Below are 16,486 nucleotides of genomic sequence, written 5' to 3' on the forward strand. Positions count from 1 at the left end.
CGCGGCCGTGGGTGGGTGGGTGGGCACGAGGCTGCCCAGGGGGGGCTGCCGTGCTCGCCCTGCCCCTCCCGGGGTGTGCCAGCCCCGCCGTGACACCCCCCCCAGCCAGGAGGGTCGTGGCCCCCCGAGATGAGCTCTGTCCCTGGGGACACAGGGGGGCACGGGGGGGTTTCACACCCTGTCCCAATGAGGGGAGCAGTGCTGAGCCTCCCCCCGTCCCCGCACCCACAGCGGCTCCTTGTCCCCAAAAACCCCAAAACCACGCCAGAGAGTGAAGATTTGGGGTGTTGAGGCCCCCTGCACCCACAGCGGCTCCCCCTCCCCAAAAAAACCCAAAACCTCTCAATGTGTGAAGATTTGGGGTGCTGAGCCCCCCTGCAGCCACAGCGGCTCCTTGTCCCCAAAAAACCCTAAAACCACCCCAGAGAGTGGAGATTTGGGGTGCTGCAACCCCCGGAAGGGAATTGGGCTGGGTGAGCTCAATGTCCCCATCCATCGCTGCCGGGGGAGGGGGGTCTCTGCAGCCCCCCCAAACCCTGCGCTGCTCACTGGGGTCCCCCCGGTGCTTTGGGGCGTCCCTGGGGCCGGGCACAGCCGGCAGTCCCTGCCTGGTGGCACCTCCTGGTGGCGCTGGCTCTGTCCCCCCGCCCGGGGCCGTGTCCCCACCGCCCGTGGGGACACCCGGGAGATGTCACCGCTCGCTCCCCTCCAATCCCGCCCCTCTCAGCCCCCCCCCCCAGCTGGGGCTGCTGGAGCAGAGCCACCTCCGGAGCCGCCTGGCCCTGGGGACAATGCAAGGACCAGCAGGGGACCGCGGGGTTGATTGGCCGCTTGTCCCCTCGGCCAGACCCCCGAGCAGCCCCCTCCTCCTCCTCTTCCTCCTCCTCCTCCTCCTCTCCGTGCCTTAAAAGCCCGGCAGCCCTTTCCCAGCCCCTGCAGCCCAGCGGGGCTCTGCACGCCGAGGAGGAGGAGGAGGAGGAAGGACAGGGGGTACGTCCGTGCCGGCCTCGTTTGGCTCCTCCGGAGCCCCCCCGGGCTGGGGCAGCGGGGGGATGGGAGCGTTTGGGGGCTGCAGGGGGCTCGGAGCACTGGGAAAGGGCAGATCTGGGGGAAAACAGCCGGAATTTGGGAGCAGCATCCTCAGGGTGGAGTGAAAGAACTCTGGGCTGGGTGGTGGATTTGGGATTTGGGATTGGGAGAGGCTGGAGGGGGTCGGGACCCTCGCCTTGCTCTGCCGTGGGTGTCCCGTGGGAGGGAAGCCTGGAGGGAGGGAATTCTCCTGTGGGAATGGGCCCTGGAGGGTTTGGATGTGGAGCTGCCAGGGCTGGGGGATGTCCCCGTGCTGTCACACGGATCCCGTGGCCTCTGGCCCGCCAGGATGTCGGAAAAACAGATTTAGACCGGGATTTAGTCTGGATGTGGGAGCAGAAGGGGGGAGCAGCAGTCCCGGGGCTGCTGGGGCTGGTTCTCCTCCACTGCTGGGCTTGGTGGGCCAGTGGCCGGTTCCACCCATTGCCACGAGAGCTGTGACCCCCTCATCACCCCCCGACCCCCCTCATCACCCCACTGCTGGGCTTGGTGGGCCAGTGGCCGGTTCCACCCATTGCCACGAGAGCTGTGACCCCCTCATCACCCCCCGACCCCCCTCATCACCCCCGACCCCCTCCGCACCCCCGGGGCTGGGAAAGCCGGGCAGCCCCGGCAGCCCCGCGGGGCCTCTCCTGCACAGCCGAGCGTGAAATGCTCTGAAAAGGGTCACGAATGTCCCCAGGGCCGGGACTGCGGCTGTCTGTCCCTTCCCGGGACTGCGGCTGTCTGTCCTCCCCGGGGCTGGGGCTGTCTGTCCTCCCCGGGGCTGCTTGTGCCCTCCCAGGGATGTGGGGTTGGGGGGTTGGGGGCTGTCTGTCCCCCCCAGGGTTGGAGGCTGTCTGTCCCCCTTAGGGTTTGGGGCTGTCTGTCCCCTCCCGGGGCTGTCTGTCCACCCAGGGTTTGGGGCTGTCTGTCCCCTCCTGGGGCTGTCTGTCCACCCAGGATTTGGGGCTGTCTGTCCCCTCCCGGGGCTGTCTGTCCACCCAGGGTTTGGGGCTGTCTGTCCCCTCCTAGGGCTGTCTGTCCACCCAGGATTTGGGGCTGTCTGTCCCCTCCCGGGGCTGTCTGTCCTGTCCGTCCCCCCAGGATTTGGGCTGTCTGTCCCCTCCCGGGGCTGTCTGTCCCCCCAGGATTTGGGCTGTTTGTCCCCTCCCGGGGCTGTCTGTCCCCCCAGGGTTTGGGGCTGTCTGTCCCCTCCCAGGGCTGTCTGTCCCCCCAGGATTTGGGCTGTCTGTCCCCTCCACCCCGGGGCTGGCCCCGCCGCATCCCGGCCCCGCACCCAGCCCTTGGTGACATTCCAGGTGCCATCCCTCGGCGCGGTGACCCCGGCCGGGCGCAGGATGTGTCCCCTGGGCTGGCTGGGGGTGGCCAGCCTGTGCCTGGGGACACTTTGGGCTGTCCCAGCCAAGGAGAGGAGGAAGGTGGAGAAGCCCAAGGCTGAGCTGACCCTCTATGAAAACCTGGATTTGGACAACTACGACGTGACCTTGGATAACTACGGGGACATCCTGGACCTGAGCAACTACGAGGAGCTCTACGACTACGGGGACCTTGTCCCGAAGGTGAGGGGGACACAGGAGAGCCCCTGGCTGCATCCCAGGACGGGGATTTGGTGCCAGGGAGGGATGTGGCACCGCAGGAGGAGCAGCCCTGGCAGCTCTCCCAGGGCTGGGCAAGGTTTGACCCGAGCCAAACCTCTGCCAGCTCTTGGATGTGAGGATTCCTTCATCCCTCTGGCCAGGAGGGGGTTCCTCAGAGAGCCTGGAGAGCTTCCCAAGAAGGAATTAATGACCCCAACCCAGGGCCTGTGACCCTGTCAGTGCCACCCACCCCGGAGGGGACAAGTCACCCCCGCTCACACCCTGCTGTGCTCGCAGATCGAGGTTGGCACCTTGGCTCCTCGCCCCAAGGACCCCAAAACCCTCCCAGAGCTGGGTGAAACCACGGCTGGAACCCCAAATCTGCAGCCCCCGAGCGGTGCTGGCCCCGTGCCCCCAGCGCCCATCCCCGGGCAGGGTGAGTTGTGCTCCCTTGGGATGTCACACGGGTGGAGTTTTGAGGGGAAAAAACGGGAATTCTGGTGCTGCCAGCAGCTCTTTGCAGGGTTTTGGGGTTGAGTTTGCTCGCACAGCCAGGCAGGAGGGCTGCAGAGAGAGAAATTACTGAGAAAAAATGAACTCCAGCAAAGCAGCGAGGCTTTAATGAGCAGAGGCTTTGCGACGGTGGCAATTAGATTAGTGACAATTAAAATCCCGCAGCGAGGATAAATATCTTTATTCCTTTTCTGTCACTCCAGGCCGGGAAAAATTAGGTGGGAGGAGAAAGGAAATTGGTGCTGAGCTGCTCTGAACCCCCCCTCGAAGGGGTGGGGAGCCTCGGGGGAGAGGAGGGGGATCAGGTGTGGGGGTGGGCTCGGTTTTACCCCTCCTGTCCCCTGTGCTGGGGCCTTGGGGACAGCTGGGACAGATTTTTCTTGATTCAAAAGAATTTTCTTGAGTTCTGCTTCCCCCAGGGGGAAAATTAAAGGGGCCAGGAGAGCTTTGGGTGTAAAAAGCTGAATTTGAGGTCTTTAATCTCCCCTCGTCCTGCAGGAGGGATTTGATCCTGGGCACTTCATTTATTAACAGGGTTTTTTTTTGCTGGGAGTTTCTGGCCCTTCCCTGGATGATGCGGGGCTGTGACAGCTCCGGGTGTCACCAACTCCGTGTCCCCATGGCAGGGTGGGCAGATCCTGCTGTTCTGGGGTCTTTTATGGGGTCAGGGGGCTGTGACAGCTCCATGTGTCACAAACTCTGTGTCCCCATAGCCGGGTGGGCTTCTCCTTCTGTTCTGGGGTATTTTATGGGTTTGGGGGGTTGTGAAAGTTTTGGTGTCATGGACTTTGTGTCCTCACAGAGTGGGCACATCCTCCCGCTGTTCTGGGGACTTTTATGGGGTCAGGGGGCTGTGACAGCTCTGGGTGTCACAAACTCTGTGTCCCCACAGCCGGGTGGGCTCCTCCTTCTGTTCTGGGGTATTTTATGGGTTTGGGGGGTTGTGACAGTTTTGGTGTCATGGACTTTGTGTCCTCACGGAGTGGGCACATCCTCCCACTATTCTGGGGACTTTTATGGGGTCAGGGAGCTGTGACAGTTCCGGGTGTCACAAACTCTGTGTCCCCAGAGTGTGGGCAGGGTGGGCACATCCTCTCACTGCTGTGGGGTATTTTATGGGGTCAGGGGGCTGTGACAGCTCCATGTGTCACAGATCCTTGTCCCCACAGCCGGCTGGTCCCCTCCAGCAGCTCCGGGGTATTTTATGGGGTCAGGGGGCTGTGACAGCTCCGTGTGTCACAGATCCCTGTCCCCACAACAGGATAGGCTTCTCTCACTGCTGTGGGGTATTTTATGGGTTCAGGGGGCTGTGATGGCTCCGTGTGTCACAGATCCCTGTCCCCACAGGGTGGGCACATCCTCTCACTGCTGTGGGGTATTTTATGGGGTCAGGGGGCTGTGACAGCTCCGTGTGTCACAGATCCCTGTCCCCACAGCCGGCTGGGCCCCTCCAGCAGCTCTGGGGTATTTTACGGGGTCGGGGCTTGTTTCCACGCAGCCCCAGGGCTGCCCAGCTGCCTGCTGTGCCTGTGCCTCGGCTCCTCCGTGTACTGCGACGACGCCGGGCTGGAGCGGATCCCGGCGCTGCCCCCGGACACCGCGTACCTCTACGCCCGCTTCAACCGCATCGCCGCCGTCCGCGCCGGCGACTTCCGCGGCCTCGGTACGTCGGGGTCACCACCCCACGCGAGAAAAATCCCCCACAGCGGCCTTGGAACCGGGAAGTTAAAAAGCAGGATTTTGTCAGAATGTTAGGGGAATTAATCCACGAGCATCAGAGGTTTGTGTTCAAAAAGGAGACAGAGGAGTGCTTTGACTTTATTCCAATAAAGGGAGAGGCCGTGGGGCATTCCCCTGGGATGTCTCAAATTTTTGGAAGACGAAGCCTCCTTTTTATCTCATTTCCCTCTCTCTTTCCCCAGTTCTGAGGTACTTGAGAGGTTCAGATTTCCCAAAACACCTGATACCAAAGATTTCCCTCTAATGTACAACCCTCCCTTTTCATTTTTAATTCTTATGGAATTTAGGAGTCTTTCTTCCCCATTGTTTCTTTCATCTTTCAATGCCTAATTTCATTTATCAGCAAACCTAAAGTTTATTTGCAAAAGCAAATATCTTTTTCCGTTCATCAACCAGTGGAATCCTTCCCATTGTTTCTTTTATCTCCTAGTGCTGGTTTTATCTACCAGCAGACCCACAGCTTGTTTGGAGAGACAAATCCCTGATTACTCTTAAGAAGAATAAGTTGAAAAGTAAAAAAATCAGAATTTTATCCTGGCAGTGATGGGCATACCAGGAATTGAATTTTGCAGTTTTATTGGGTTAATTAATTGGGATATTTAACAGGTATATTTGGATTTTGACAGTTTTATAGGGTTAATTAATCGGGATATTTAACAGGTATATTAGGATTTTGACAGTTTTATAAGGTTAATTAATTGGGATATTTAATTGGTGTGTCCAATAGGAGGTTCAGTTGTTCCACCCCTGCATCAGCCCCACTCTGCCCCACTTCTTACTGTCGGTCCCCTCCTTGGAATAACACCAGACATTCCAGGAATGTGTTTGGAAGGTCAGCTGATTGTTCTAGAATCTGAGAGAAAGGGCGGCAAAAGCACCAGAGCTAGCTAAGGAGCCGTAAAACAGCACTCAACAAAGTGAACGAATATACAAAAAATGCATAAAAATCATCACTGCGACAAGGGAAAAACCAGGATTTGGATGGGGAAATGCAGGATTTGGATGGGGAATGAGGGGAATAAACCGCCCTGGCTTTGTCCCTGTTCTCCTCCTGCCCTCAGAGAAGCTGAAGCGCATCGACCTGAGCAGCAATTCCATCTCGTGGGCGGACGCGGACGCGTTCCGGCGGCTGCCCAGCCTGCAGGAGCTGCTGCTGCCCGAGAACCGCCTGACGGCGCTGCCCGAGCTGCCCCGCAGCATCGTCCGCCTGGACGCGCGCCTCAACCGCATCGCCAGCGCCGGGCTGCGCCCCGAGGCCTTCCGCGTGCGTCCCGCGGCTGGGGGTGCCAGCCCCGGGGGGACAGGGGGTGCGGAGGGGCGGGACGAGGGGGCAGCTCCAGGGGGGTCATCTTAGGAGGTTCAGCTCTTGGGGGTTCATCTCTTGGGGGTTCAACCCTTGGGGGTTCATCTTTAGAAGGTTCAGCTCTTGGGGGTTCATCTTTAGGGGGTTCAACTCTTGGGGGTTCATCTCTTGAGGGTTCATCTTTAGAAGGTTCAGCTCTTGGGGGTTCATCTTTAGAAGGTTCAACTCTTGGGGGTTGTTCTCTTGGGGGTTGATCTCTTGGGGGTTCATCTTTAGGAGGTTCATTTGTTCATCTCTATTGGGGTTCATCTCTTGGGGGTTCATCTTTAAGGGGCTCATCTTTAGGGGGTTGATCTCTAAGGTTCCATCTCTAAGGGGGTTCATCACTAGGGGGTTCATTGGTTCATCACTAGGGGGTTCATCTCTAGGGGTTCATCCCTGTTGGGGTTCACCTCTTCCCTCTCCCTGCAGGACCTGAAGCAGCTGCAGTTCCTCCATCTCTCCGATAACCAGCTGGATTTTATCCCAGTGCCCCTTCCCGAGAGCCTGCGCTCCCTGCACCTCCAGGTGGGATGGGGTTGGCCTGCACCTGAGCCTAGCACAGCTCTCCTCCCCTTCCCTTTCACCCTCCTCTTCCTCCTCACCCTCCTCTTTTTCCTCCTCTTCCTCATCCTCTTCTTCCTTGTCCTTGCCCTTGTCCTGATCCTGGTCCCCCTTATCCTGGGCCTAGGCCTGGGCTTGGTCCTCCCCTCATCCCTTTGACTCAGATTTGTCCCTTTCCCTGCACCTCCAGGTGGGATGAGGTTTACTTGACTTTAGCACATCCCACCTCTTCCTCCCCCTCCTCCTCCTCCTTCCTCTTCATTGTCTTGGTCCTGGTCCTTTTTCTTGTCCTAGTCCTGGTCCTGGCCTTGACCTGGTACTTGTCCTTTTCCTGGTTCTCTTCCTGGTCCTTTTCCTGGTCCTGGTCCTCATCCTGGTCCTTTTCCTGGCCCTGGTCGTGGCCCTGGCTCTGGCCCTGGTCCTGGTCCTGATCCTGATCCTGGTCTTCCTCCTCCTCCTCCTCTCCCGCTCCCTGTGACTCGTCTCCGCCCGTGTCGATTCCCCCAGAACAACAAGATCCAGACGATGCACGAGGACACGTTCTGTGACAGCCAGGAGCAGGGCCAGATCCGCCGGGCGCTCGAGGACATCCGCCTGGACGGGAACCCCATCAACCTGAGCCTCTTCCCCAACGCCTTCTTCTGCCTGCCCCGCCTGCCCACCGGCCGCTTCTCCTGAGCCCCCGGAGCTGCAAACGCAGGAAAGTGTTCCCAGATCCCGTCCCAGAGCGCTCAGACCCGGCTGCTCCACTGAAAATGTGATTAAAGTAGGAGTGTTTCACACCGGGGTGAGCTCGGTGCTGGGGCAAACAGATAAAATAAAAATAAAATAAAATAAAGATTTGAAAATGCGTTCAAAGCCTTGTTCTTGGCAGCGAGAGCAGCTGGGAGCCCTCACCCAGCCCCAGCCCAGCAGCTTGCCTTGGATTTGCAAAGATGGGATTTCCCTGTGCCCCGTTTCTTCCTCCATTCCCTCCAGGGAGATCCCGAGATCCTGGTCAGGGTGTCCTGGCCAGGGACCAGCAGCCCCAGGGAGGTGACACTTCGAGACCTCAGGTGTGATCTGTCCCCAGGTCCAGCTGTGCAGCTCCAGGGGGGTGTGGCACATCCAGGTGTGACCTGGGCACAGCTGGACCATCCCCATGAGCTCCCAAAGAGGGTAAAGCTGAAAATGCCCGCACAGGGCAACTGGAATCTTCCATCCCCTCATCCCGCTGCAGTCCCGGAAACAGGGACTGGGAGCTGCCCTGGAACTGGGTGGGATCTCCAGCACCCCTGGATTTGGGAGGGTATCCCTGGTTTTGGGATGGTATCCATGGATTTGGGATGGTATCCATGGATTTTGGATTGTATAAATGGATTTGGGAGGGTATCCCTGGATTTGGGAAGGTACCCCTGAAATTGGGATGGTATCCATGGATTTTGGATTGTATAAATTGATTTGGGAGTGTATCCATGGATTTGGGAGGGCATCTATGGATTTGGGAAGGTACCCCTGAATTTGGGATGGCACCCATGGATTTGGGATGGTATAAATGTATTTGGGATGGTATCCATGGATTTGGGATGGCATCCATGGATTTGGGAGGGAACCCATGGATTTGGAGCTGCAGAGAACCCTGGAGACCCCCGATCCCCCCAGCCCCACCAGGAGCAGATCCCCGGGCTGGAGCTGGCACCTCCGGGCTCATCCCGGCTCCCCGCGGCCACGGGAGCCGCCCAGCCCTGTGGGATATTTTCAACGCCGTGGATTCATCCCTCATATTTTTATCCACATGTAAGGAACACCGCGAGGGGGATGACACATCCCTGGAGAATCCAGAGCCCTGAACTGAAACCACGGAGCTCAGCCCACATCCTTGGAGCCCGGGGAGGCATCCGAAGGCGGCTGGAGAAAACCTGCCAAGAGGATCCGGCTCCTCATCCGCGGGGACGCGGCGCCCGCGGCGCTGGCACGGTGTGGGCACCTCCTCTCGCCCCTTTTCCGTGCAAAACCCAGCCCAGGCGTGGATTGTTGACCCAAAATCCTTGGGAAATGGGAATTTGGAGTTGTTTTATCCAGAATTCCAGGACCTGCTGCCGCTGCTGTTGTGTCACCCTTCAGCCTACGGATCTGCTGCCCCCTCATCATCCTCCATCACACCCACCCTTCCAACACCTTCCCACCAGCCTTTATCCCGCTGATCCCATGGGATGCAGCCCCCAGCGCCCCCTCCTCAAATCCAGCCCCGCCTCTGCCCCTCCAGAGCTCTGGAAAAGGTGGGACCCCCCCTGTCCCATCCTGTCCCCGGGGCTGAGGGGACCCCAAAGTCACCCAAGGCTCCTAAATCTCAACTCTCCTGCGGCAAATCCCCCCCAGAGCTGCTCATTTCTTTTGGAAATGTTGGGATTTCTGCAAATCAGGCTCCAGCAGGAGGGAATCGGCCGAATTTCCCCAGCGGCTCCTTCGCCTTGGTCCCGCTAGAGGGCAAAGGCAGCGCCGGGAATGTCGGACCTTCCCTTCGGAGCCCTCTCTCCCTCCTGGAACCTTCGGGTCTCCGGGAATGCCCGCCGGGACCGGGAACAGCCCGGGAATGATCCGGGGAAGGGCTCAGAGGAGCTGCAGGGGCTGGGCTGCGGCAGCAGGGTGAGGGCAGCGCGAGGGTGACTCCAGGATTTACAGAAATCCCAAATTTCCGAGAGCAGCGAGGGGCCCTGGGGGGCTCTGCTGGGGCAGAGTTGGGGTTCAGCCTTGGGTGACTTTTGTGTCCCTGTCACCCCCGGGGAGGAGGGACCTGGAGGGGCCGAGCTGGGGCTGTTGTAGCCTCGCTTATTGATTATTGGAGCAGTTATTGATCGCGCCCTCGTGTCCTCGCTGGGAACAGCCATCCCCCTCCTGCCACTCGCGACTGTCCCCAGGGCAGGGACTGTCCCCAGGCGCTGCTCGAGCGCCGGGATCCTGTCCTGGAGCAGCCAGGAGGGCACAGAGCCCTCCCCGGGGCTGCCATCGGGGCTCCGCATCCCTGTCCTCCCCTCCATCCCTGCTGCCTCGCCCGGGGAGCGTTTCCATGCGGATTCCTGGCTCTGCCTCCCTCCTCCCTTGTCGCTGTGCCGCTCAAGGTCACCTTCCCTCGGCGGGGCTGGGCTGTCACTTATTGATCGCTCGGCTCTGGCAGCGCCGGCTCGCAGCGCTCCCGAGCCCCCGCCAGCTCAGCATCCTGCGGCTGCTCCAGATGGCCCCCGCCCCCTCTCCTCCTCCTCCTCCTCCTCCGTCCTGCCCTCCCCGCTCCGCTCCCAGCCCCAGAACAGAGACAGAATTTGGGGAATTCTCCAAATGTCCCTGGAGAGCGGGACCCGCTCCTTCTTTGCCCCTGCGGGAGGAGCTGGGACACACAGGGACTGTGGGTGACATACCTGAGGGACAGTGTGTGACATCCCTGAAGGACTCTGTGTGACATCCCTGGGGGACAGCGGGTGACATCCTTGGGAGCTCTGTATAACATCCCTAGGGGACAGCAGGTGACATCCCTGGGGACACAGGGACTGCGGGTGACACCTCTGGGGACTCTGTGTGACACCCCTGGGGGGCTGTGCGTGACATCCCTGGGGGTTCTGTGTGACATCCCTGGGGGACAGTGGGTGACATCCCTGGGAGCTCTGAATGACACCCCTGGGGACAGCGTGCGACATCCCTGGGGCACAGAGTGTGACATCCCTAGGGGACAGCAGGTGACATCCCTGGGGACACAGCGTGTGACATCCCTGGGGACTCTGTGTGACATCCCTGGGGGACAGCGGGTGACATCCAGAGAGACTCTGTGTGACACCCCTGGGGGACTGTGCGTGACATCCTTGGGAGCTCTGTATGACATCCCTGGGGACACAGCGTGTGACATCCCTGGGGGACAGCGGGTGACATCCAGAGAGACTCTGTGTAACATCCCTGGGGACAGCATGTGACACCCCTGGGGCACAGAGTGTGACACCCCTGGGGGACAGCGGGTGACATCCCTGGGGACTCTGTGTGACATCCCTGGGGACAGCGTGTGACACCCCTGGGGACCCCGTGTGTGCCCAGCAGTTCCCTCCATCCCTTCAGCAGTTTCCACCTCCAGCTCCCCATTCCCAGTTCCCTCTCCCTGCTCCTCGCCCAAATTTCCCCTCCTTTTCCCCCCACTGGGAGCAGCCCGGTGTCCCTTGGCCACCACCTGGGGACAGAGCTGTCCCCTGGTGTCCCCTTGCAGCTCAGGGATGTGAAACGGCAACCAGGGAAGGACATGGAACTTCTCAGCCTCGCGGGCCCTAGAAAAGCTGGGAAAATCCCCCAGAATGACCAAAACCTCATTTTCCTGCCCCAATCCCAATGGGGCCATTGCTGGAGTCATTAATTCCCCCCGGGATTAACAGATTATTTTCATTATTAATGGTGCTGCTCTAATTGCAGATCCCTCCCCCCCCACTTTTTTTTTTCCAGAATATCCCAGCTCTGGGATTGATTAGATGGGAGCAGGGGATGAAAGGGACACCCATGAATTATCCCTGAGGTGTGGACAGCTCTGGGGTCCCTCCAGGGAAACTCAACAATGGGAATGGGAACGGGATGGGGGGAGCAGCCTGAGCTTTTCTTCTCCCCATTTTCCCCTCCACCTCTGGAAAAACAACAAAAAAAAAACCAAAACAAAAACAAACAAAAAACAAACAAAAAAAAAAAAAAAAAAGAGGAGGGAAAACCGCATCAAAACACAGCAAACACATTCCTTGTTTTTTTCCACATCCCCCTCCCCCTCGAACTGTATAAAAATAATCCGTAGAAACTCAGAAATTCAGATTTCTCCTGCTCAGCCCCCTCCCTGCAGCACTCCCCAGGGACTGGGGGTTCCTGCAGCATCCCGGGGCTTTCCTGGCTTTCTCTGGGATCGGGATCCCGTGCCCTGAGCGGCTCGGGGTGGGAGATGTGATTGCCACACCGCTATTTTTAGCAGGCACGCGTTAGGTCCTGTCAACAGGAGCCCTGACAAAGCCTGGGAAGAGCTCCGGGATGGGAAGCGTGAATTGCCGGGAATGCGGGCCCGGGATGAACCCGGCTCTGAGGGGTCTGCGTTTGGGGGAAGGGGTTTGGGGTGCTGGGGTGGGATGGGGGATGCCCAGTAGGGGGAGGCGGTGGCAGCCAGGAGTGGCAGTGTCACCTCCTTGGGGGGTGACAGCAGCGTGGCTCCCCAAAACAGGGAATGTTCTCCCACCCTGCTGCTGCTCCCAACCCAAAGGCTCCTGGATCCCACCCTGGGGGGTCCTGGAGAAGGGAAAATTCCCTCCAGCCCCATTCCCAGGGGATCATCTCCCATCTGGGCATGGAAAAGGGACGGAATGGAGGAAAACTCCAGCGGGAGCGGCTCTTCCACACCTCAATCCCGGCTTTTCCAAGGACCTCATCCAGCACCCTGATGGGCACGAGGCTCTCCCCCACTGGCAATTCAGGGTCCCCCCATTTTTGTTTGTCGGTTTTTAAAAAAATTTGACCTAAATCCGAGCTCTTCCAAGCGGGATTTGGGGGGGATGCTGTGCTGGGGAGGGGTTTGGGGGGGCAGCAGCCGGGGAGCCGAGGATGAGGACGGGAGGAGGGGGAGCTCTGATTGATTGATTTTAAAATAACCACGCCGAGCCTGGATCTTCCCTCGCTGTGGGATGTGGAAAACCTGGAGAGGGGGAAGAGAGAAACAGCTCCGAGGGAGCCGAGTGCGAGGATCGCTAATTTATGATCAGAGAAATGCTGGAGCTGGAGGATTGCAGGGAAAGGACCCGGCTGAGCCGAGCAGAAACCCGAGTTCTCCAGGGCTCGGGAAAAGCTTCCCCACAGGGAAAACCGTGGGAATGCAGAGCAGGCTCAGCCCAAATTGCTGCTCCTTATTCCCGACTAAAATTATTCCCGACTAAAATGATTTCCATCCCCTGGTGCTTCCAGCTGTTTTTTGCTGGCCCTGCTCGTTGGGATGAAATTAACTGCGAGGTTTTGGGGGAAATTCCCCCTTTTGCTGGATTATTTTGCGGGGGGTATTCATTTGTGCACCCAGAGCAGGGTGGGGGAATTTGACTTCCCACATCCCAGAGGAATTTCCATCGGACATTGATTTTTCCCCCTGGGGTGTGTGACCCAGGGGTGGCAGCTGGTGGCACTGCTGTCGCCGTCCCCACGGCTCCTCCCTCTCCTGGACCCTCCCTGGTGACACGGGAAGTTCCTGGGAGATGCCTTCGATCCCTTCAGGAAAGTGGCACGTGGAGCAAATTGTTTCTGAATTCTGGAACTCCTGGAATGGAGCCGGGACTTGGGACAAAGAGGGGGAAAAATAAGGAAAAAATAGAAATAAAATAAGGAAAAAAGGGGGAAAAATAAGGGGAAAAAAAGAGCAATACAATAAGGAAAAAAGGGGGGGAAATTATGAAAAAAGGAGAATAAAATAATGGAAAAAGGATTAATAGAATAAGGGGGGAAAGGGAATAAAATAAGGGAAAAAAGAAGAATAAAATAAGAACAGAAAGGGAATAAAATAAGGAGAAAGAGGGAGATGTGGGCAAATGAATGCAGGTGAAAATAAACATCCAGGCAGCCTGGACTGGCTGAGGATGGGGATGCTGGGCAGGATCTGGATTGGGAAGTGTCTCCAAAGGGGCTTTTCCCAAGGTTCCCAGTGCTGTGGGATGGGGTCTGGGATCCCCACACCCAAACCCCGCTGGTTTTTAAGCCCCACGTTCCCTCTGCCCGTGCTGGGGACACCCAGGACAGGGTGACATTCCTTGGATTTACGGCCTCAAACCCCTCCGATTTTTGAGGGGGCTTTGTCACCCTCACCCCGAGCGCCAGCGGGGCCGGGTGACACCGCCAGCTGCAGGGGACAGGCTGGGTGCCACCAGCTGCTCCACATCCCGTGATTTTTTTGATTTTCCCACTTCCACACCGCTCCGGGGTCGATTCCATGCTGTGGGATGGTGAAATGTCCCTTCCCTGTCACCCCCTCCGGGTTATTTTGAGCCTTTTCCCAGCTCGTGCTGCCACGGGACTCAGCAGGAGCCCACGGTGTCCCCGTGTGTCCCTCGCCACCCCCAGCCCATCCCTGAACTTTCAGCAGCTCCGGGAAGCAGCTCCATAAATCAGCGGAGAGCCGGGAAATGAAAATCGTTAGGGTGATAAATGGGGTTTATTTCGCTTTCAAGGAGCGGGATCGTGGAAAAGAGCAGGACAGGAGAAGGGAAAAGGAGGTGCTGAGTTTCCCATTTGGGAAAAATTGTGGGATAAAGGTGGTGGGATGAGAGGGGGAGGAGGAGAACCGAGGGAATGCTGAGGATTCCTTGCAGGGATGGAGGGAATATGGGAAGGGGTGAGGGTTTTCCAGGTGGTTCTGCGTTTTTGGGGTGCTGTGCTGCACTGCTCACCCCACACGGGTTTTTCTGCTGTGGAATGGTCCAAATCCACAAGGAAATGTTATCCTTGGATCCAGGTGGGAGGTGATTATCCACTGGACTCGCCAGTGCCCACAGCACTGTGTCCTGTGGCACCCAAATCCTGCAGAACCCAAATGCTGCAGAGCCCAAATCCTGCAGAGCCCACAGGATCCATATCCTGCAGAACCCAAATCCTGCAGAGCCCAAATCCTGCAGAGCCCAAATACTAGAGAACTCAAATACTGCAGGATCCAAATCCTGCAGTACTCAAGTCCCAGAGGATCAACATTCTGCAGAACCCAAATCCCACAGAATCCACATCCCACAGGATCCAAGTCCTGCAAAACCCAAATCCTGCAGCACCCAAATCCCTCAGCATCCACATCCCAACAATTCCTGCATCCCTTGGCACCCAAATCCTACAGAGCCCAAATCCTGCAGCACCCACGTTGTGCAGAACCCAAATCCTGCAGCACCCAAATCCCACAGGATCCCATCGTGCAGAACCCAAATCCTGCAGAACCCAAATCCCTCAGCACCCACATCCCAAAAATTCCTGCATCCCTTGGCACCCAAATCCCACAGGATCCACATCCTGCAGAACCCAAATCCTGCAGAACCCAAATCCTTCAGAACCCAAATCCCTCAGCACCCACATCCCAACAATTCCTGCATCCCTTGGCACCCAAATCCTGCAGCACCCACCTCCCCCAGCCCCACATCCCACACCCCCTGGCCCCCCAGCCCCAGCCCGGCCCCGCAGCAGCTCCCTCAGCCAGGGCAGCCGTGCCTGGGATGATTCCAGGATTTGGCCCAGGATGGCAGCGATGGGAGCCTGCATTAATAAATCAGCGCTGCCCCGAGTCACAGGGCATTTCCTGGGATTAATGATTTGGGATGAGGCCAAAAATCCCATTTTCCCCACCCAGTGCCGAGTCCCTGCGCACTCTTTGTGCCAAGGTCAGCAACGCCTTTTCCAGCCAAATTTTAAAATTATTGTTAACAAGAATAATCAAGTGTTGGAAATGGATTTTCATTCCCAGCACGGTAATGCCTCCAGGTTCTGCGGAGAGAGGGGGGATGGACATCATAAAAATGGGAATGGAAACAGCATCCCTGTCCCCCAGGAGCCTTTCCCGGCTCTCCCGGGGACTGCAGGGCGTTGGGGACATTCCTTGGCCTCTCCTGGAGTTCCCACCAGGATTTGACACCCCGGGATGTCCAGGAAGGGATGGGGCAGGGAAAACGCGGCCCGGGAGAGCAGGATGCGGGCCCCGGGCGATTTCCCGATGGATGTTTGCGGGTTGCCGTGGCAACGGGAGAGCCGCGCTGGTCCTCGGCTTTCCTTTCCTCAAAGGGAAGAAAGTTTTGTGGTCCCGGCCGCGGGCGGGAGCGGCGCGGGGGGAATGCGGTGGGATCGGAGCTGTGGGATGTGCTGGGAGTGAGGGAACAGCACCATGGGATGCGCTGGGAATGAGGGAACAGCACTGGGAATGAAAGATCAGAGCCGCGGGATGCGCTGGGATCGGAGCTGTGGGATGTGCTGGGAATGCGGGAACAGCCCCGTGGGCTGCGGTGGGATCAGAACTGTGGGATGCGGTGGGATCAGAACTGTGGGATGCGGTGGGAATGCGGTGGGATCAGAACTGTGGGATGCGGTGGGATCGGAGCCTGGGATGCGCTGGGAATGCAGGAACAGCCCCGTGGGAAGCTCAGGCTCTGCTGCCGCCACTCCCACGCGCGTTCAGGGACACAAAACCATCCGAACGCGCCGGGAAAATTCCAACCTAAACCCATCCCGAGGAGCGGGAGAGCCCCGCGCTCTGCTCCACGCTGCCGTGCGGCGATCCAGCGCGGAATTCCAGGGGCTGTGCCCCCGCTCGGGGTCGCTGGTTGCTCCTCTGCAGTCCCCCCCTGTCCCTTTCTGGGGACAATCCCGGTGCAGCACCAGGATGAAGCCCTGGATGCTCCCCTGGGTTCTGAGGAGCAGTTTTGGCGTGGAAGAGGATCCCAAAGACATTCCAAGGTGGATTCCAGGCCCTGGGGAAATCCTGGACCTGGTTTTAACCCGTTCCCAGCCCAAGGAGAGCAGCCCTGGTTGTCCTGGAGGAAAATCCATCCAAGGAGGCACCTCCAGCCAAAGCTCATCCTTGTCCCAATCCAAAAGGGAACCCAGGAGAAATCCCAAATCCTGCTGGAAGCCCAGCCCTGCTCCGGAGCCTCTCCAGCTCTCCCTGCTTTTGCTG

At 58.5% G+C, this 16,486-nt stretch overlaps 1 protein-coding gene across 1 annotated transcript; it reads left to right on the forward strand.

Moving 5' to 3' along the window:
- The first annotated feature begins 975 nt into the window (after positions 1-975).
- On the forward strand, positions 976-7,506 carry OPTC (opticin). Its single transcript, XM_041422715.1, has 7 exons — positions 976-990; positions 2,391-2,651; positions 2,967-3,105; positions 4,687-4,845; positions 5,984-6,186; positions 6,697-6,792; positions 7,336-7,506. The coding sequence occupies exons 2-7, from the start codon at positions 2,430-2,432 to the stop codon at positions 7,504-7,506; spliced, it is 990 nt and encodes a 329-aa protein (XP_041278649.1). The 5' UTR covers positions 976-990; positions 2,391-2,429.
- Positions 7,507-16,486: the final 8,980 nt, after the last annotated feature.

This window comes from Onychostruthus taczanowskii, unplaced genomic scaffold (genome assembly GCF_017590055.1).
Source record: "Onychostruthus taczanowskii isolate IOZ18803 unplaced genomic scaffold, ASM1759005v1 scaffold74, whole genome shotgun sequence".
Taxonomy (NCBI): domain Eukaryota; kingdom Metazoa; phylum Chordata; class Aves; order Passeriformes; family Passeridae; genus Onychostruthus; species Onychostruthus taczanowskii.

Coding starts and splice junctions, on each gene's coding strand:
- OPTC (XM_041422715.1), top strand. CDS start 2,430: ATGTGTCCCCTGGGCTGGCTGGGGGTGGCCAGCCTGTGCCTGGGGACA. Junction 4,846..5,983: donor CGGCGACTTCCGCGGCCTCG/GTACGTCGGGGT, acceptor TCCTGCCCTCAG/AGAAGCTGAAGCGCATCGAC. Junction 6,793..7,335: donor TGCGCTCCCTGCACCTCCAG/GTGGGATGGGGT, acceptor CGATTCCCCCAG/AACAACAAGATCCAGACGAT.